This window comes from Pan troglodytes, chromosome 12, assembly GCF_028858775.2.
Source record: "Pan troglodytes isolate AG18354 chromosome 12, NHGRI_mPanTro3-v2.0_pri, whole genome shotgun sequence".
Taxonomy (NCBI): Eukaryota; Metazoa; Chordata; class Mammalia; order Primates; family Hominidae; genus Pan; species Pan troglodytes.
Window position 1 is genome coordinate 113,358,440 of NC_072410.2, and position 20,726 is coordinate 113,379,165.

Genomic DNA, 20,726 nt, shown 5'->3' on the forward strand with positions numbered 1-20,726 from the left:
AGAATGACTTATGTTGACAGATGGTCCTCTCCAGTTTTCTTCCCTAAGCCTCCTAGAATATTCTTAGAAGCCTCACCCTTTTACCACGGAACTATCAGAATCCCCATGTAACCACACTTCATTCCTCATATAGGGCACTCTGGCCTCTCATTTAAAGCATTTTAAACATTGAGGGTTTTGGCTAGGCATGGTGGTTCATGCCTGTAATCCCAGCACTTTGGGAGGCTGAGGATGAGGCAGTGGATTGTTTGAGCCCAGGAGTTCAAGGCTAGCTTGGGCAACATGGTGTACAAAAAATACAAAAATTAGCCAGGCATGGTGATGCATGCCTTTGGTACCAGCTTCTTGGGAGGCTGAGGTGGGAGGTTCACTTGAGCCTGGGAGGTCGAGGCTGCAGTGAGCTGTGATTGCGTCACTGCATTCCAGCCTAGGTGACACAGCGAGACCCTGTCTCAAGCAAAATAAATCAAAACCACCCCCCAAATTAAGGTTTTTTTAAACTTGGAGACACTGGACGGTTATGGTAGAGGTTTTTAAAGTAATGTATGAAGCCCTTTTAAATTAAGAAAAAAAAAATCCTCTCAAACCTGCAGTGTTGATTTAAATGGATGTAAAATCTTTATTTTAGTAACATAAAACTGGGTATGTATGCTTTTCTATAAGTGTATATTTATATAAATGACAATATATTATGAAGCTCAAAAAAGTTTAAGATTAAAATTTCTATAAAACCAATTGAATCCTTGAAATACTTGAGAGGGATCTGTTTTGGCCTGGAGTGCTGCAATCCCCTTATCGAATTGGAGCATCTCTAGTCCTGGGCTGTATGTCTTCAGAACAGCCCTCGGAGGAGCAGTGAGTTAGTTCTGAAGAGCTGGAGCAAGCTCCCGAACTATTCCCTTTTGTGTCCCTTGTCAGATGACAGTGTGTGCCTCTCACCTGTGCAGGTGGAGAAGCACTTCAGGGAAAGAGCAAAGCACTGCACGAGGTTGTGATTGCTGGTGCTGAGCTGCATGCCATCATAGTTCTGTTCTGGAATGTTTAGTTGATTTAGATGACATCTTTTAGTCTGATGTAATTGTTAATCTAAGAATGCTTTTTTTTTTTTTTTTTTTTTTGTCTTTCAAAGCAATTTAGCTTTGATATAGCTGAGGAAGCATCTAAAGTTTGCTTGGCACACCTTTTCACATACCAAGATTTTGATATGGGAACTCTTGGATTAGCTTATGTTGGCTCTCCCAGAGCAAACAGCCATGGAGGTGTTTGTCCAAAGGGTGAGTTTTTCCATTTCTTGTGTGAATATGATGCTGGGATTATTAAGATGATTGGATTATATTATAATTCTGTATTTAATAAGCAATTTATCTCTGTTTCCTTTTGACTTTAGCTTATTATAGCCCAGTTGGGAAGAAAAATATCTATTTGAATAGTGGTTTGACGAGCACAAAGAATTATGGTAAAACCATCCTTACAAAGGTATGTTGTTTTATTTCTAAAAGAATAGTGTTAGAGTTTATTGTAGTAGAACCTCAGTTATATATTTATGTAGGTATTTTTTAAAAAAATGTAATATATACTTTTTTAAAATTTCTGCCTAAAGAAAATTTATGTATTTTCGTGGGATATATGAAAATTAAAGCATAAAGAAGAAAATAAAAATGGCCTGTCAGCCTTCTTTTGAAACATGTGAGGACCACTGCTTTTCTCGAACCCTCTGTCCTGGAGCCCTCTGACCTGCAGCAACTCTTAGAGCTCCCTGTCTCCTAGTCCTGCAGTGCAGCTGTCATTCAAGGCATCCCACACCCTCTTATTTTCAGAACCCCATGGTCTCCCTCTTTCTCAGTGCCATCATTTTGGTGTAGTGTATCTTGCAGGAGCTTCCTAAGAAAACGTAGATGACCTGCATATTGTTGGGATTTCATATATCTGAAAATGTCTTTATTCCACTCTTAAGCCTGATTGATAATTTTGGCTGAGTATATTCTTAGTTCTCATGTTCTCTATGGTCTTCTGTGCATGTTGCTTCTAAAGAATCTGAAGTCATTTTGAGTTCTTATCTTTGTTTGTCACCTGTTTTTTTCTCTGGAATATCTTAAGATCTTGTTTTTCTCCAGCTATGTCTGTTAAAATGTGTTTGACTACAAATAACAGAAAATTAAATAAGCAGTGGTTTAAATAAGGGGTTTATTTGTCTCAGTCAACAAGAAGTTCAGGGATAGCATTTTCTGGGTGGTACAGCAACTCAGAGGTGCCCTCAGTGGCTCGAGAACAAGCAGGAAGTCTTTGTCCTCATGCATGTCACCTCATGGTTTTAAGATGGTTCTCTTCTGTGTTGGAGAAAGGAGGAGAAAGAGAACATGGCTAGCCTAGTCTGGCCCTTCTGAAAAGCTTCTCTGGAGGCCCCATCCTGGCTTTTGTTTACATGTTACTGGACAGCACTGGGTCCCGTGGCTTCCCTTAGCCTCAACGGAATGTGGAAAGCTGGCTATTTTAGCTGAGTATATTGCTGTCCTGGGCAAAATTAGGGCTCATTAAGTAAGGAAGAAGGGGAGAGAGATGTTGGTAGGAAATATTAGTATCTGATATACTGATTTTTAATTTTTATTTAATTTTTATTTTTTTTGAGACAGAGTCTTGCTCTGTGGCCCAGTCTGGAGGGCAGTGGCACCATCTTGGCTCACTGTAACCTCTGCCTTCTGGGTTCAAGCAATTCTCCTGCTTCAACCTCCTGAGTAGTTGGGATTACAAGCACCTGTCACCACGCCTGGCTAATTTTTATATTTTTGTTTTAGAGACAGGGTTTCACCATGTTGGCCAGGCTGGTCTCATGAACCCCTGACCTCAAGTGATCCACTCACCTTGGCTTCCCAAAGGGCTGGTTGGTATACTGATTTTTTGACTATGATGTTATACTTGGTGTAGGGTATGGGAAAATATTTGCAAAAGACACATCTGAGAAAAGACTGCTATCTGAAATATACAAAGAGGCCGGGCATGGTGGCTCATTCCTATAATCTTCGGCACTTTGGGAGGCCGAGGCAGGAGAATCACTTGAGCCCAGGAGTTTGAAACTAACCTGGGCAAGATGGTCAGACCCTGTCTCTACAAAATTAAAAATAAATAAATAAATAAAAATTTACATATGTATAAAGAACTGTTAAAATTCAACAATAAGAAAATGAACAACCTAATTTAAAAACAGACAAAAGAGCAGAACAGATACCTCCAAAGATATACAGATAGCAGAGAAGCATATGAAAAGATGCTCAGCGTCATATGTCATTAGGAAATTGCAAATTAACAATGAAGCTGGGTGTAGGGGTACATGCCTGTAGTCCCAGTTGCTTGGGAGGCTGAGGTGGGAGGATTGCTCGAGCCCAGGAGTTTGAGACCCATCCTGGGCAACATTAGTGAGATCCTATTTCTATAAAAAACTTTTTAAGAAACCCAACAACAATGTGCTATTACTAGTAGCTTATTAGAATGGCTAAAATCCCAAACACTGGCAACACAATTCCAACAAGGCTATGGAGCAACAGGAACTCTCATTAATTGCTGGTGGGAATGCAAAAATGGAACAGCCACTTTGGAAGACAGTTGGCAGTTTCTTTTCTTTTTCTTTTTTCTTTTTTTTTTTTTTGGAGACGGAGTTTCACTCTTGTCACCCAGGCTGGAGTGCAATGGCGCAATCTCGGCTCACTGCAACCTCTGCCTCCCAGGTTTAAGCAATTCTGCCTCAGTCTCCTGAGTAGCTGGGATTACAGGTGCCCACTGCCACTCCCAGCTAATTTTTGTATTTTTAGTAGAGATGGGGTTTCACCATGTTGTCCAGGCTGGTCTCGAACTCCTGACCTCAGGTGATCCGCCTGCTTCAGCCTCCCAAAGTGCTGGGATTACGGGTGTGAGCCACTACGCCCGGCCATAAGAATGTTTATGGCAGCTTAATTCATAATTGATAAAACTTGGAAGCAACCAAGATATCCTTTAGTTGGTAAATGGATAAACTGGCACATCCATAAAATGAGAAAAAAATAAAAAGCTATTAAGCCATGAAAAGACATAGAGGAACCTTAAAAGCATACTACTAAGTAAAATAAGCCAGTCTGAAAGGCTACATACTATATGATTCCAAATATATGACATTCTAGAAAAGACAAAACCATGCAGACTATAAAATGATCAGTGATTGCTAGATGCTGGGGGAGGGAGGGATGAATAGGTGGAGAGCAGGGTAATTACTCTGTATGATACTTCAACAGTCAGTATAAGACATTATGCATTTGTTGAAACACATAGAATATACAGCACAAAGAGTGGACCCTAACATAAACTGTGGACTTTGGGTGATTTAAAAACAGGTGGTGGCAGGAGCCTATAGTCCCAGCTCCACGGGAGGATCACTTGAGGCCAAGAGTTAGAGGCTGTAGTGTGATAAATGCAACTGTGAATACCCGCTACATTCCAGCCTGAGCAACTTAGCGAGATCCTCTTTTTTTTTTTTTTTTTTTTTGAGATGGAGTCTCGCTCTGTCTCCCATGCTGGAGTGCAATGGCATGATCTTGGCTCACTGCAAGCTCTGTCTCCTGGGTTCATGCCATTCTCTTGCCTCAGCCTCCCAAGTAGCTGGGACTACAGGCACCCCCACCACCACGCCCGGCTAATTTTTTGTATTTTTAGTAGAGACGGGGTTTCACTGTGTTAGCCAGGATGTTCTCAATCTCCTGACCTTGTGATCTGCCCGCCTTGGCCTCCCAAAGTGTTGGAATTACAGGCGTGAGCCACTGTGCCCGGCCCGAGACCCTGTCTCTTTTTATATATATATATATATATATATATGTGTGTATATATATATATATGTGTGTGTATATATATATATATATGTGTGTATATATATATATATTTTAAATTTAAGTTCTAGGATACATGTGCACAACGTGCAGGTTTGTTACATATGTATACATGTGCCATGTTGGTGTGCTGCACCCATTAACTCGTCATTTACATTAGGTATATCTCCTAATGCTATCCCTTCCCCCTCCCCCCACCCCACGACAGGCACCGGTGTGTGATGTTCCCCTTCCTGTGTCCAAGTGTTCTCATTGTTCAATTCCCACCTTTGAGTGAGAACATGCGGTGTTTGGCTTTTGTCCTTGCGATAGTTTGCTGAGAATGATGGTTTCCAGCTTCATCCATGTCCCTACGAAGGACATGAACTCATCCTTTTTTATGGCTGCATAGTATTCCATGGTGTATATGTGCCACATTTTCTTAATCCAGTCTATCATTGTTGGACAATGTTGAACAATAATGTAGAGTGGTATGAGAAAAGAAAAAGACACTAATTAGCTTTTGGGAATCTTTTAATTTCTTTTTTTCTTTTCTTTTTTTTTTTTTTTTTTTGAGATGGAGTTTTCTCTTGTTGCCCAGGCTGGAGTGCAATGGTGTGATCTTGGCTCACTGCAACCTCCGCCTCCCGGATTCAAGCAATTCTCCTGCCTCTTTCTCCTGAGCAGCTGGGATTACAGGCATGCGCCATCACGACCAGCTAATTTTGTATTTTTAGTAGAGATGGGGTTTCTTCATGTTGGTCAGGCTGGCTCTCGAACTCCTGATTTCAGGTGATCTGTCTGCCTCGGCCTCCCAAACTGCTGGATTACAGGCGTGAGCCACCGTGCTTGGCCTTAATTTCTAAATTTATTTTTTTCTTATGGTACTTTGTTTTAGGGGAAAAAATCTCTCAAACTGTGTTTTTCCTCTATTCTCACATCACAACCATCATCATCAACACAGAAGACTTGTGTGACCAGACCAAACGTGTGGGGATTTTCCCCTACATATCAAGCAGTAGACATCAGCTAGGTGTCCTCCAATTCAATTCAAACACTCTCCACCCGGAAATAGTGTCAGATCTCACAGCTTGAGGGCCCAGTCCCACAAGACTGACTGTTCCCTCCTCCCCACCAGTTACAAGTCTGAGCCTCCAGAACTTCTGACCAACTGGCTTCAAGTTGGGGTTTCCACATTCTCCTCTTTGGGTCTGATTAATTTGCTTAAGTGGCTCACAGAACTCAGGGAAAAGCTTAACTTAGTTTATGGGTTTATTACATAGGATATTTTAAAGGATACAAAGAAGCTGGGTGCGGTGGCTCACGCCTGTAATCCCAGCACTTTGGGAGGCCTAGGTGGGTAGATACCTGAGGTCAGGAGTTTGAGACCAGCCTGACCAACATGGTGAAACCTCGTCTCTACTAAAAATACAAAAATTAGCCAGGTGTGGTGGTGCATGCCTATAATCTCAGCCACTCGGGAGGCTGAGGCAGGAGAAGTGCTTGAACCTGGGAGGCAGAGATGCAGTGAGCTGAGATTGCGCCACTGTACTGGTCAACAGAGGGAGTCTTTGTCTCAAAAAATAAAAAAAAAAAGAAAGGATACAAAGAAATAGCCAAATGAAGGGATACATAGGGCGAGGTCTGGAAGGGTCCCAAGTACAGGAGCTTCTGTCCCCATGGAGTTGGGATGTACCTCCCTCCTGGCACACGAATGAGTTTTGCACCTTCCTGTCAACCTCCACGTATTCAAAATGCTCTCTGGAAGCTCTCTGAATCCTGTTTTTTGAGATTTTATGGAGGCTTCATTACATAAGCACGAATGACAACTGTGTAGAAATGTGATTGGACAAAATGGGTATGTTCTCATACTAACCGACTGAGTGGGGAAGCCCACCAAGGCCTGTCCAGATTCTCCTTGACCTCTCTGTGCAGCATTCCTCCCTCCACAGTAAAGGGCAGGACCCTCTCTAGAATGAGAATGAGCATGAGGATCTCTGGACCCACAATCAGATTAGAGTCCTGCCTTGGATCAGGTAAAAGGAGGACAGGAGAAGGTCAGAGAGAGAGATTCTGTTTCCTGAGGATTGCTCCTGAGCCCTAAAGCACCCCAACATTATAACAGAAGACCGTAACCAGGGCTACGGAGGGTTGTAAGCCAGGAGCCATGGATAGAAACATACATGTGTGTACAGTAGCTCACGCTTTTACTTTTTTGGAGTCACAACTTCTTAATGGCTTGATTTCATGACATATTTTCTTTGGTCTTCCAGAACTTTCCTCTTAAAAAAACACAGCAAAAAACAAAATTTGATTTGAAATTTTTAAGATTTTTTTAAGAGTCATTAGCAAATCCACTAATGAATTTTCCCCAAGCAGTTAGGAGATATTTCTCTACATTACACCTTTGGGATTTGAGTGCTTTTGCTAAAAATTTAAGTTTTTTTTCCCACTACGGTTTTAATATGAACATGGGGAAAGACTTCTTGTATAGAAAAATGACTTGCAAAATATTATTTTTTCAGGTTCTATGGAGTGATTTCCCCCCCTTAGGAAAAAAGAACTCAGGAATTTTAAGTTTATATGTATATGTATTTATTTTATTTTATTTTATTTATTTATTTTAAGACAGACTGTCACTCTTTTGCCCAGGCTGGGGGTTCAGTGGCCTATCTCGGCTCACAGCAACCTCTGCCTCCTGGGTTCAAGTAATTCTTCTGGCTCAGCCTCCCAAATAGCTGCGATTACAGGCGCCCACCACAATGCCTGGCTAGGTTTTATATTTTTAGTAGAGACAGGGTTTCACCGTGTTGGCCAGTCTGGTCTGGAACTCCTGACCTCAAGTGATCCAGCTGCCTTGGCCTCCCAAAGTGCTGGAATTCCAGGCGTGAGCCACTGTGCCTGGCCTTTAAGTTTGATATTTTATTCAGATAAATATGGAAAAAAAATTTTAGCTTTATTGGCAAAATTTATTATTCATATAGAAATCATCTGATAATCTGATAGATTAAGTACAGCCCTGCAACTGGATTCTAATAAACCAAGTCCTCTAGGTCATTAAGATTGTTATTGGACATGAATTCAGTCATTGAGAAAATAAAACATTGTTTTGTTGTTCCTTAGTTGTGGTTTTTTTTTTTTTTTTAAGATAGAGTTTCACTCTTGTTGCCTAGGCTGGAGTGCAATGGCATGATCTCAGCTCACTGCAACCTCCGCCTCCTGGGTTCAAGTGATTTTCCTGTCTCAGCCTCCCGAGTAGCCGGGATTACAGGCGTGCACCACCACGCCCAGCTAATTTTTTGTATTTTTAGTAGAGATGGGGTTTTACTATGTTGGCCAGGCTGGTCTCGAACTCCTGACCTCAGGCGATCAACCCACCTTGGCCTCCCAAAGTGCTGGGATTACAGGTGTGAGCCACTGCGCCTATCCATACTGTTTTTTTTACCCCTTGCTTTTTTTTCCCTTTCTGCTGAGATGCTTTAGGTTTTAACAGACATGTGATTGGGCCAAGGGGCATGTGAGGAGGCTGGACAGTTAACTACAGTTAGCTTATTGCATTTATCAGCACCAGATTGTGTGTGGTTGAAATGGCCAAGGTTTGATGTTTTGTTATGAATGTTCCAGTATATCTTATAAATTACATTTTCTTAAATTGATTTGTTACTACTTACAATAATGTTTGATAGTATTAAATAAAATCCTACTTATTCTGTCAAATTCATATAATTGGTAGAAGAATCATAGTCCGGTTATTACTCTTTTTTGAGACAAAGTCTTACTCTGTCACCCAGGCTGGAGTGCAGTGGTGTGATCATAGATCACTGTAGCCTCAGCCTCCTGGGTTCAGGTGATACTCTCACCTCAGCCTCCCAAGTAGCTGGGACCACAGGTGTGCACCACCATGCCTGGCTAATTTTTTTTTTTTTTTTTTTTTGAGACGAAGTCTCGCCCTGTCTCCCAGGCTGGAGTGCAATGGCGTGATCTCAGCTCACTGCAACCTCCGCCTCCTGGGTTCAAGCAATTCTGCCTCAGCCTCCCGAGTAGTTGAGATTACAGGTGCGTGCCTCCATGACCAGCTAATTTTTGTATTTTTAGTAGAGACAGGGTTTCACCATGTTGGCCAGGCTGGTCTCGAACTCCTGACCTCGTGATCCACCTGCCTCAGCCTCCCAAAGTGCTGGGATTACAGGCGTGAGCCACCATGCCCAGCCCACCTGGTTAATATTTTTATTATTTTTGTAGAGATAGGGTCTCCCTGTGTTACCCAGGCTGGCCTCAAACTCCTAGAGTAAAGTAATCCTCCCATCTCAGCCTCCTAAAATGCTGGTATTATAAGCATGCAGTTCTTACTCTCTTGTTGATCTGATTATAAGGCTCTATTTAAGACAGCATAGGCCCAACTGGCAGAAGTAGGTGATGGCTGGATATTGAGAAATAATGTTTTCTTTGCATGATCCTTAAGGAAGCTGACCTGGTTACAACTCATGAATTGGGACATAATTTTGGAGCAGAACATGATCCGGATGGTCTAGCAGAATGTGCCCCGAATGAAGACCAGGGAGGGAAATATGTCATGTATCCCATAGCTGTGAGTGGCGATCACGAGAACAATAAGGTATGTGTGTGTCGAGAATTTTTTATGTGGTTTGGAAAGAGGCTGTGTATAATGATCATAATGAGAGCTCAGAAACGTATTCCATTCCTAGGCGTTTCCCTAGGGATGGATGTGCAAATTACAAAGTACCTTGAAACGTGGCTGTGTGTTTTGGGGTGAAGCACGGTTCATCTAAATCTGGTTAAAACTATCATTTGGACTTTGTTGTCAAGCTTAATGGTGTAGATTTGAGCTCTAGGAAAAATTACTAATAATAATGGCTTTTTTTGGAGTTCTGGATTTCAGGGTCTGGTGGGCTCAGGCTTTATGTTAAAAATTTGTCATTTCATTTACAAGTTGTCATTCATTTTAACTCTACAATTTACATGTACAATTTACACGTTTTTATTAACTTTTGCAGTTAAACACATAGTTTGCCTGACTACAAGCCTCATGGGAGAAAGGCCCTTCCTTGTCTGTCTTATTCATAGCTCTATCTTATTCATAGCTCTATCTCCAGTGCCTAGTAGGAGTATCTGGCATGTAACAAATATTTGTTGAATAATTAATGGAATCATTTACTATTGAGGGTTTCTGATAGAGAATACTAGTTGATTTGGGATACTGTAAAACACTTTCAGAGACTTTAAGAGTGCTGTGACTAACTCTTAGAGTCTGAACTAAAAGTTGTGTTAATAAATATCTGGTTCTTTCATTTTATTTGAAGTTAAACAGCATAAAGCAGTGTGAGGAAAACAATAGTTGCACTGCTGAGTTAAAGAGGGTCGGTGGGGAGACCTTAAAGGAGTCTGATTCTAATCACAAAAGATTGTGAAGTATTTGTCCTGACTCCTATTTTGAGCTTGGCTGTGGGCTAATGTGCAAGCCTTCCCTGGACACAGAGGGCAAGATTACTTCTGCTTTTCCCTGGCTCTGACACCCTGCTTTCTGAAATTTCTGCCTCCTGTTCTTTTCGTGATCTTTGATTGTTGCATCTCATTTTTTTTGGCTTTTTATGTATATTTTCTGCATCTCATTTTCTTTGGCTGTTATGTGTAAACAGTTCCTCTGTTACTTTGCATGTTATGTTTTATTTTTCCTCTGCTTGACAACTTGTGCCAGAGAAACATTTTTCTACCCCTTTTTGTCTACTCTTCCAACCTGTCTAACTGTTGAATTTTCCTTCTCTTTTCATAGTCTCTGCATTTCTAATCATGTTCACTATAGTTCAGTGCTGCCCAATAGAACTTTCTGCTGTGGGGCGGGGGATGTTCTGCGTCTGCTCTGCCCAGTATAGTAGCCACTAGCCCAGTGGAGCAATTGAAATGTGGCTAGAAACTGAGGAACTGAATTGTAAATTCTATTTTATTTAAATTTTTAATAATGTTTGCCTGTGATGGGAGACGGGAATGGGCATTAACTGTAAAAGGACATGAGTGACATTACTGGAAGGATGGAAATGTCCTAAAATTGACTTATAGCAATGGTTTCAACACTTGGTAAAGTTATTAGAAATCACTGAGTTATATACTTGAAATGGATTAATTTTGTGATATGTGAAATATGTCTTAATAAAGTTGTTAATAAGCCAACAAACAAAAACAGCAGTGTGGGAGCAGAGGAAAAGTAGCGCGGATATAGAGGAGCTGTGAAGTCATAAGTTGATCATTGTTGAAGCTGGTGAGGGGCACGGGGGCATTCATGATACCATCCTGTCTACTTCATAGATGCTTGAATATTTCTGTAATAGAAAGTGTAAAATATGTGACTAGGAACAAAATTTAAGTAGCCACATATGGTTGGTGGCTACCATATTGCATACTGTTTCTCTAAGTAATAGGTCATATGCTTCTTGGTTATGAGGATAGTGTCGGAACTTGGGAGCAAAATGTTTTACTTTGCAGACTGCCTGAGTGGACATGCATGCTGCTGACTCTTCCTGCTGCCAGTTCTGGGGCTCTTCAAAACAGCCCTGTAAGAACTTGCCAGTGAGGCATGGTGGCTCACACCTGTAATCCCAGCACTTTGAGAGGCCGAGGTGGGCAGATCACCTGAGCCTAGGAGTTCAGGATCAGCCTGGGCAACATGTGAAACTCCATCTCTACAGAAAATACAAAAATTAGCTGGGCATAGAAGCACATGCTTGTAGTCCCAGCTACTCAGGAGGCTAAGGTAGGAGGAACCCGGGGAGTTCAAGGCGGCAGTGAGCCAAGGTTGTGCTACTGCACTCCAGCCTGGATGACAGAGTGAGACTTTGTCTCAAAAAAAGGAAAAAGAAAAAAAAGAACTTGCTAATGAGAATGGGGCCTGGGAAGAACTTTTTTTTTCTGGAGCTGCCAGTCTGTATCAATGAAGAACAATTTATTTATTTTGTGCTGAGCACATCATATTTAGTCTGTGTTTTTCTAGTTTGGTTGCCCAAGTAGGAGTCCCCTTGTAAGAAGATAATGTGCATCTTCTATGTTTTATTTATTTATTATTATTTATTATGATTTTTTGAGTGGAGTCTCACTCTGTCGCCCAGGCTAGAGTGCAGTGGTGTGATCTCTGCTCACTGCAACCTCCACCTCCCAGGTTCAAGCGATTCTCCTGCCTCAGCCTCCTGAGTAGCTGGGGTTACAGGTGCATGCCACCACACCTGGCCAATTTTTGTAGTTTTAGTAGGATGGGGTTTCACCATGTTGGCCAGGTTGGTCAACTGACTGGTCAACAAACTCCTGACCTCAGGTGATCCACCTGCCTCGGCCTCTCAAAGTGCTGGGATTACAGGCATGAGCTGCTGTGCCCAGCCTATGTTTTAAATGAATTCCTTAATAAAAATATTTTTAACTGATGAAAAGGGCTTACAGGACAAAAATAAAGTAGTTCCTTGACCTAGAAAGACAGAACCCATCACCCTCTACTAGGCAAGCCTATGAAGAGCAGTTTGCTGTGGGTGGACTTCTCTGTGGACAGATGACATTAGTGAAAAGGAGTGTAGGACCTTTGAGATTGTAACTTCTTAGGAAGGTTTGCTGAAGGGAAGAGGAGGTCTTATGACAAGGATGCAAACAGAAGCTGCCAGATCTTCAGGGATGTGTAGGCAGAAAGCCAGAGTGGAGGGTTGGTCCTTTTATCGTTAGTGCTCTCCAGCTGCTTGGGAGTTGTAACTCTGACAAATCAGTGAAGAGGTCTTCTTACCTGTTCACTGTGAATTTTAACTCCATTTTAACCTGATAAAATGGAGCCCAGAGATACATGATGTTGATGAATAAACCCACCAAAATGCCAACTGCCTGAGGCCCCGATTAGAATAACCAGACCCCTTAGACATCTGTACTGTAACAACAGATTTGGGCCGGGCGCGGTGGCTCACGCCTGTAATCCCAGCACTTTGGAGACCGACGTGGGCAGATCATGAGGTCAAGAGATCGAGACCATCCTGGTCAACATGGTGAAACCCTGTTTCTACAAAAAATACAAAAATTAGCTGGGCATGGTGGCGTGCACCTGTAGTCCTAGCTACTCAGGAAGCTGAGGCAGAAGAATCACTTGAACCCGGGAGGCGGAGGTTACAATGAGCCAAGATTGTGCCTCTGTAGTCCAGCCTGGTGACAGAGCGAGACTCTATCTAAAAAAAAAAAAACAGATTTGAAGATGTTTTTTAAAAAGCCAGTTAGTATTTCTGTGTAAGATGAGGTCTTTGCTATCTTTCTGAAACTAGCTCCTTTGGTGTCTGATTTGGTAGTTACAGGCACCTTTGGAGGGTCTCATACACTTGGCTCTCAGGGGCTTCATGATTGTTGTCTGGGGTGAAAGTGAAGCCATTTTGGCATCTGCAGAGCACTTTGGAGACCCCGACCTAAGAAGTAACTATGCTCAGTTTTCCCTAAGCCTCTTCTTTTTTTGATAACTTCAGGAGGTCTGGAAAATGACCACAGTTTTAGAGCTCCTGATAAAACCCTCAGCCTTAAAAGGGAGTTATCCTAGTGGTTCTGTACTCCAGGGTGGGAAGCTAGTGTAGAGACTTTTTGAGACACTGGTCTTGCTGGTTGATGAAAATGTTTAGGTAACAATTGGGGATTTAATTTATGTAAAATGTACTATTATGCCTATTACTAAGCTCAAATATTTAAACAACTTTAAACTTGGATCATCCATATAAGTAGCCAAAGAACGAGAAGAAACCCCTTCTCCTGCATTTCTGAATTGTTTTGTCTGGGACAACATTAACCTACAGAGGTTCTTAATTCTTGTCACTGCATGAGTGGCATGCCTGAGGTGAGGAGATTTCAAGTCTGATGGAGCTACGAGCTCTCTGTTGTGCTATTCTGCTTGTCCTTAAGTGGGCTTTGACTGGGATGTTTGGTCTCAGTATTTGTATTAGCTTGCTTACCTTCATAAGAAGAATTATAGATCCTTAACCAAGTTCACATCAGCCATTTAGCATTCTATGGAGGGAGGTTCCCAGTTCCATATCAGTGGCCTTTGGAGGAGACTGTGGTGGCCTTGCCATAACTCCAGGGTGGCTCTGATGGTGGTTTTACATTAAGAGTTTGTCTCTAGAGAAGACACAAACATTGCATGGGAATACATTTTTATGATATTATTTTGGGTCCTTATTGCCTTTTTTCTCTCAAGATGTTTTCAAACTGCAGTAAACAATCAATCTATAAGACCATTGAAAGTAAGGCCCAGGAGTGTTTTCAAGAACGCAGCAATAAAGTTTGTGGGAACTCGAGGGTAGATGAAGGAGAAGAGTGCGATCCTGGCATCATGTATCTGAACAACGACACCTGCTGCAACAGCGACTGCACGTTGAAGGAAGGTGTCCAGTGCAGGTGAGGAGTCTCTCCACAGGGATTTTGGGAAGTTGGTATAACAAGATGTCCAAAATAAGAGAAGAATGAACTTGCAGGGGCTTTAGAATCAACTGAAAGTGGTGTGAGTGTGTTTGTTTACATTTACCTCTTTTGCCCTTCACAGCAAGAAATTGCTTTCTGGGCCTGGCACGGTGGCTCACTCCTGTCATCCCAGCACTCTGGGAGGCTGAGGTGGGAGAAATGCTTGAGAACAGCCTGGGCAACATAGTGAGACACTATCTCTTAAAAAACAAAAAACAAATAAGAAAAGAAGAAGCTTTCTGGAAAGCAGTGTGACATTATGTAACAAAATCCTTGACCTTGCATGCTCCTTGGTTTAGCAGTCCTATAGTTAAAAGAATCTTTTTTTTTTTTTTTTCCTGAGACAGAGTCTTGCTCTGTCGCCAGGCTGGAGTGCAGTGGCGCGATCTTGGCTTACTGCAATCTCTGCCTCCTGGGTTCAAGTGATTCCCCTGCCTTAGCCTCCTGAGTAGTGGGACTACAGGCACGCACCACCATGCCCGGCTAATTTTTTGTATTAGTAGAGACGAGGTTTCACTACGGTGGCCAGGATGGTCTCCAACTCCTGACCTTGTGATCCATCCACCTCGGCCTCCCAAAGTGCTGGGATTACAGGTGTGAGGCACCGTGCCTGGCAAAATAATCTTTTTTATTTAATTTAATTTAATTTATTTATTTATTTTGAGATGGTGTCTCGCTCTGTTGCCAGGCTGGAGTGCAGTGGCGCGATCTCAGCGCACTGCAATCTCCACCTCCCAGGTTCAAGCGATTCCCCTGCCTCAGCCTCCCCAGTAACTGGGACTACAGGTACGCACCATCACGCCTGGCTGATTTTTTGTATTTTAGTAGAGACGGAGTTTTAGCATGTTGGCCAGGATGGTCTCGATCTCCTGACTTCATGATCTGCCCACCTTGGCCTCCCAAAGTGCTGGGATTACAGAGGGGAGCCACCGTGCCTGGCCTTTATTTTCTTTTTGAGACAGGGTCTCAGTCTGTTGCCCAAGATGGAGTGCAGTGGCATGATCATGGCTCACTGCAGCCTCAACCTCCCAGGCTCAATCAGTCCTTCCACCTCAGCCTCCCGGATAGACAGGACTACAGGTGTGTGCCACCTGGCTAATTTTTTTTGTATTTTTTATAGAGATGGGGTTTTGCCATGTTGCCCAAGCTTGTTGTAAAGTCCTGGGCTCAAGTGATCCACCCTTCTAAGCCTCCTAAAGTGTGGAGATTCTAGGTATGAGGCACCATGCCTGGCCCAAATAATCTTTTATTTCTTTTTTTTTTTTTTTTTTGAGACGGAGTCTTGCTCTGTCGCCCAGGCTGGAGTGCAGTGGCGTGATCTTGGCTCACTGCAACCTCCGCCTCCTGGGTTCAAGCCATTGCCCTGCCTCAGCCTTCCCAGTAGCTGGGATTACAGTGCGCACCACCACGCCCAGCTAATTTTTGTGTTTTTAGTAGAGATGGGGTTTCACCATGTTGGCCAGGCTGGTCTCGAACTCCTGACTTCGTGATCTGCCTGCCTCAGCCTCCCAAAGTGTTGGGATTACAGGTGTGAGCCACTGCTCCTGGCCGCCCAAAGAATCTTTTGGGCAACAGAGATAAGATTTAACAAGGGTATAAGATTTAACAAGGTTTTTTTATGGCTACATCCTAATAGCAAAATTTTGGAAACAATCAAAATGACAGTCTTGGGATATGAATGTTATCATGATTCTATATACTGGAATAGTGTGGAGGAAGTAGGTTACAAGTTAGAAAGTTACCCAGGTTTTCATTTTTTATATACACTGATAGACCAGTGCCTGGCTTAGAAGTAAAAGGGTTAAACTTCAGTTTTCTGGTGAATAATTGAGATTTAACTGGATACAGTGCATATTAACGCTGTAAATACTGATGGGGAGTAGAGTTCTGGCTGCCGAGTGTCTTAGCTATGGATTGCCTTGTGGCCCCACCTTGTCTTTTTTTTTTTTTTTCCTTGTCTTTTTTTTTTTTTTTTTTTTTTGAGAGAGAGTCTCGCCCTGTTGACCAGGCTGGAGTGCAGTGGCGCGATCTTGGCTCACCGCAACCTCTGCCTTCCAGGTTCAAGCTATTCTCCTGCCTTAGCCTCCCGAGTAGCTGGGATTACAGGCATGCAGCACCATGCCCGGCTAATTTTTTGTATCTTTAGTAGAGACGGGGTTTCACCATGTTGGCCAGGCTGGTCTCAAACCCCTAACCTCGTGGTCCACCTGCCTCATCTTTTTTTTTTTTGAGACAGAATTTCTCTCTTGTTGCCTAGGCTGGAGTGCAGTGGTGCGATCTCGGCTCACTGCAACCTCTGCCTCCTGGGTCCAAGCGATTCTCCTGCCTCAGCCTTCTAAGTAGCTGGGATTACAGGAGTGCACCACCACGCCCAGCTAATTTTTGTATTTTTAGTAGAGATGGGGTTTCACCATGTTGGCCAGGCTCATCTCGAACTCTCCTGACCTCAGGTGATCCACCCACCTCGGCCTCCCAAAGTGTTGGGTTGGGATTATAGGTGTGAGCCACCTCGCCCAGCCCATCTTGTCTTTTTTAAATTAATGCGTTAAATGAATGAAAACCAAGGGCACCAAGATGTTTCACAGGTGATTGCTGTGTTCCCATTCTTTTCTCCTATAGTGTGGCATTGATGTGACCTCACGCACATTAGGAAGGGACAAAGTGTGTGCAGGTAGCTCTAGCAGCGGAGATGTCTGATGATGTAGGAGTGGGTGACGGAGCCAGGAGGTCTTCCCCGGTGATCTTCAGGTCACTGTAACATAACTGTAGCGTTTGATTTGATATGGGGCCATAATTTGAATTGCTCTGTTCCTGTCTGCTGTTCTTCTCCAGTGACAGGAACAGTCCTTGCTGTAAAAACTGTCAGTTTGAGACTGCCCAGAAGAAGTGCCAGGAGGCGATTAATGCTACTTGCAAAGGCGTGTCCTACTGCACAGGTTCGTGTTCTTGTTGCTTCCTTGGAGTGCTGTGGGTCAAGTGTGTGTGTGTCTTTGAAAAACAAGATTATGTTTTGTTCAGATGAGAGACACCCTATTTTTAATCTCATATGCCGGGTTGAGTTTCTGGCATTCCTTTGTTTGTGACACTTGGCTTTGGTGGGTTTAAGACCTGTTTCTATTTCTCTTTCATTTCCATCACTCTCCTCTTTCTCCTCACAGACATCCACTCTACTGTGGTTAACATTTGCCTGGATATGTGTATATCCTTGAAAGATCATATAGTGTTTTGTGCATGTATGTGTTTTTAATGTGCCAAAATGATATTCTACCTTAAATTTACTTTTAAAAAATTCAGTATCATGTTTTAAAGAATTATCCGTATTGTGCTACAGATAATTTAACAAGGTTTTTTATGGCTACATCCTAATAGCAAAATTTTGGAAACAATCAAAATGACAATCTTGGGATAATGAATGTTATCATGAATCTATGCACTGGAATAGTGTGGAGGAAGCAGGATACAAGTTAGAAGGGTAACCAGTTTTTCTATATGTATCTATATGTATTTCACTGTTGGGGACACCTACATATTGTTTAGTTATATGATTGGCTGTGTTTTACTTACAAGTCACCAAGTGGTAGCTACTTCCATTGCCTTCATCCCCTTGATATCCCAGATAGGACACAGATCACATCCTCCTACGTCCCTTCAGGAACCTGTGTGTTTCTCTGGGTACGGAGGAGTGTCATTGTGTAGTCACAGAGGCAGGATATGCTGGTCTCTAGAGCACCACTGCTAGGTTGCCTGTGTCTGAGGACTCCTTATCCTGACGTTCTGGCCAACACTTGGAATTACCCTGCTGTCCTATTAGCATGATGAGTATAAAGTAATCTCTTGTTCTTACTTTTTTTTTTAACAGCCCTTGTCCTAATGCACTTACTTACATTTTTCTTGAGCATCTCTTTATATTTTTCAGCTATTCAGATTTCTCCTGTGAATAGCCAGTTCATATATTTGGTTCATTTTTTAAAAATTGGGTTTCATGTTATTTCACTACTGTGAATTTGGAGGAGTTCTTATGTAATCATCCATTTGGTTTGCATACGTCTCCTATCTGTTGCCATTCTCAGAACAGAAATCTTTAACGTAATCAAATCCATCATTTTGTTGTGTGTGTGTATTTTTTAAACACATGGTTCAGAAAAGCCATGGCGGATGGTTAAAAGGATATTTTCCACAGCTGCTTCTATTAGCTTCATAAGTTGTCCTTTTACATTCAGGACTAGAATCTTTCTGGAGCTAACCTTTCCAGGTGTCCAGTATCTTTTGTTCGGTCAATTGTTGCTTTAAAAATTTCAAAGCTATGTTATTACTAGGTATATAAACGGACATATCTCTACATCTTTATCTGCTGTTCCTTACCAGTATATAATGTTCCTTTTTTACCCTTGCGATGTTTTTTGACTTAAATTGTCAAAAAGCAATATTCAGTTTGCTATTCTAGTTTTTTTGTTCCTCTGATATATCTGTCCCATTCTTATATTTTTCAAAATTTGTCTCTCTTGGTTGGTTGGTTTGATTTTGTAATAGCTTTATTGATACATAATTCACACTCATGTAGTTTGCCCATTTAAAGTGTACAGTTTAATGATTTTTAGTATATTCAGATTTATGCAGTCATCACAATTAATTTTAGAACATTTACATTACTCCAGAAAGAAACCCTGTATCCTTTAGCTATGATCCTCCAAACCCCCCATTCCCCACAACTCAGAGCAACCACTAACCACCCTATTCTTTATGGAGTTGTCTGTTTTGAACATTTCATATAAATGGAATTATACAATATGGTTTCGTGACCACATATTGTATGACTGGCTTCTTTCACTGAACATAGCATTTTCAAGGTTCATGTATGTTGTAGCATGTATCAGTACTTCATGTACTTTTATTGCTGGGTAATATTCCATTGCATGGATATGCCACATTTTGTTTATTCATTCATTGGTTGATAGACATTTGGGTTGCTTCCACTTTTTTGCTATAACAAATAATGCTGCTGTGAACATTTATCTATGAGTTTTTGTGTGGACAGTTCCTTTGGATATTATTCAGGAATAGAATTTCTGGGTCATGTGGTAACTATGCTTAATCTTTTGAGGAGCTGTCAGACTGTTTTCCAAAATGGCTACACCATTTTACAGTCTCAGCAGCATTGTATGAGGGTCCCAGCTTCTCCATATCCTCACCAACACTTGTTATTATCTTTTTTATTGTAACTATCCTAGGTTTTGTGATAAGGATGCAAACAGAAAGCTGGAGGTCTTCAGGGACCTAGTGAATGAAGTTGTGTCCTATTTTGGCTTGACTTTGGTTTTCCGTGTGCATATTATGACATGTTGCCCATGTTTTTATCTTTTGGGATCTGTCACTATCACATTACTTTGCCAAATGTTAGGAACCTGATAGCCCGGCGCAGTGGCTCACACCTGTAATCCTAGCACTTTGGGAGGCCGAGGTGGGCAGATCACGAGATCAGGAGATCGAGACCATCCTGGCTAACACGGTGAAACCCTGTGTCTACTAAAAGACACAAAAAATTAGCTGGGCGTGGTGGCGGGCGCCTGTAGTCCCAGCTACTTGGGAGGCTGAGGCAGGAGAATGGCGTGAACCTGGGAGGCGGAGCTTGCAGTGAGCCGAGATCACGCCACTGCACTCCAGCCTGGGCAACAGAACAAGACTCCGTCTCAAAAAAAAACCAAAAAAACAAATGTTAGGAACCTGAATATCTAAATCAAGCTTTAAAGAAGCATTTGCTAGCTATGCTCAATGTTTCATCTTCACTGTAATAATAGATTGAGAAAAATGCTTTCTTTTAAATAAACGTAAGTAAAACAATTTGAAAACGTTGTTCTTATCGAACAGCCTTTTGTTCCCTTGATTAAATTTTATACAAAATAGTAGATAGCAGAGGATAAGTTCCTGATAAGGAATCAGTATTTTCTAGCAAGAAAAGCTAGAGAACAACCTCAAAAAAAAAAAAAAAGAAGAAAGAAAAAAAGCAATTAGCATTTCACAACCAGCAGCAGCAACATCACCTGGGAGCTTATTAGAAATGGAAATTGTCAGTCCCCTCCCTGGATCTACTGCATCAAAAAATGTGGGAAGGGAGGCCAGCAGTCTGCTGTGTAACCTTCTGTCAGGTGATTTCCATGCATGCTAAACTTTGGGGACCATGCTAGGTAGATGATACCATTTTCAGAATTATTTTCCTACCTGTCTAATACTCTGACTTTAGTCTTTTAAGAACAGATGCTCAACAGATATTTATTGAGCATTTTTTAATGTATCAGGGCAGTATCATATACCAAAAATACAATAATGATCCACAATATAAACCTTCCCTGAGCTCACTGGACATCATACTTTCAGTAATAGTTTGTTAGATGACTGTTGACATGATGAATGCCCAGTGCTCATGAA

At 42.0% G+C, this 20,726-nt stretch overlaps 1 protein-coding gene and 1 long non-coding RNA gene across 8 annotated transcripts in view; one reads left to right on the top strand and one right to left on the bottom strand.

The window, feature by feature from the left end:
* The window catches only part of ADAM17 (ADAM metallopeptidase domain 17), a 67,408-nt gene that overhangs the window by 36,580 nt on the left and 10,102 nt on the right, over window positions 1-20,726 (top strand). For all 7 annotated transcript variants that reach the window (XR_010149632.1, XM_515293.9, XM_063790125.1 and 4 more), the window contains 5 exons: window positions 1,130-1,274; window positions 1,388-1,476; window positions 9,289-9,441; window positions 14,041-14,240; window positions 17,136-17,239. Coding sequence is in view for 6 of the 7 variants with exons in the window: in XM_515293.9 (XP_515293.4) it covers window positions 1,130-1,274; window positions 1,388-1,476; window positions 9,289-9,441; window positions 14,041-14,240; window positions 17,136-17,239 (691 nt within the window). In the remaining variant the exon portion in view is untranslated. The remainder of the gene's footprint in view (window positions 1-1,129; window positions 1,275-1,387; window positions 1,477-9,288; window positions 9,442-14,040; window positions 14,241-17,135; window positions 17,240-20,726) is intronic.
* LOC134807947 (uncharacterized) lies at window positions 9,805-17,969 on the bottom strand. Its single transcript, XR_010149633.1, has 3 exons — window positions 17,868-17,969; window positions 13,796-13,961; window positions 9,805-11,161 (listed from the first exon to the last, which is right to left on the bottom strand). It is a non-coding gene; the product is annotated as an uncharacterized LOC134807947 (long non-coding RNA).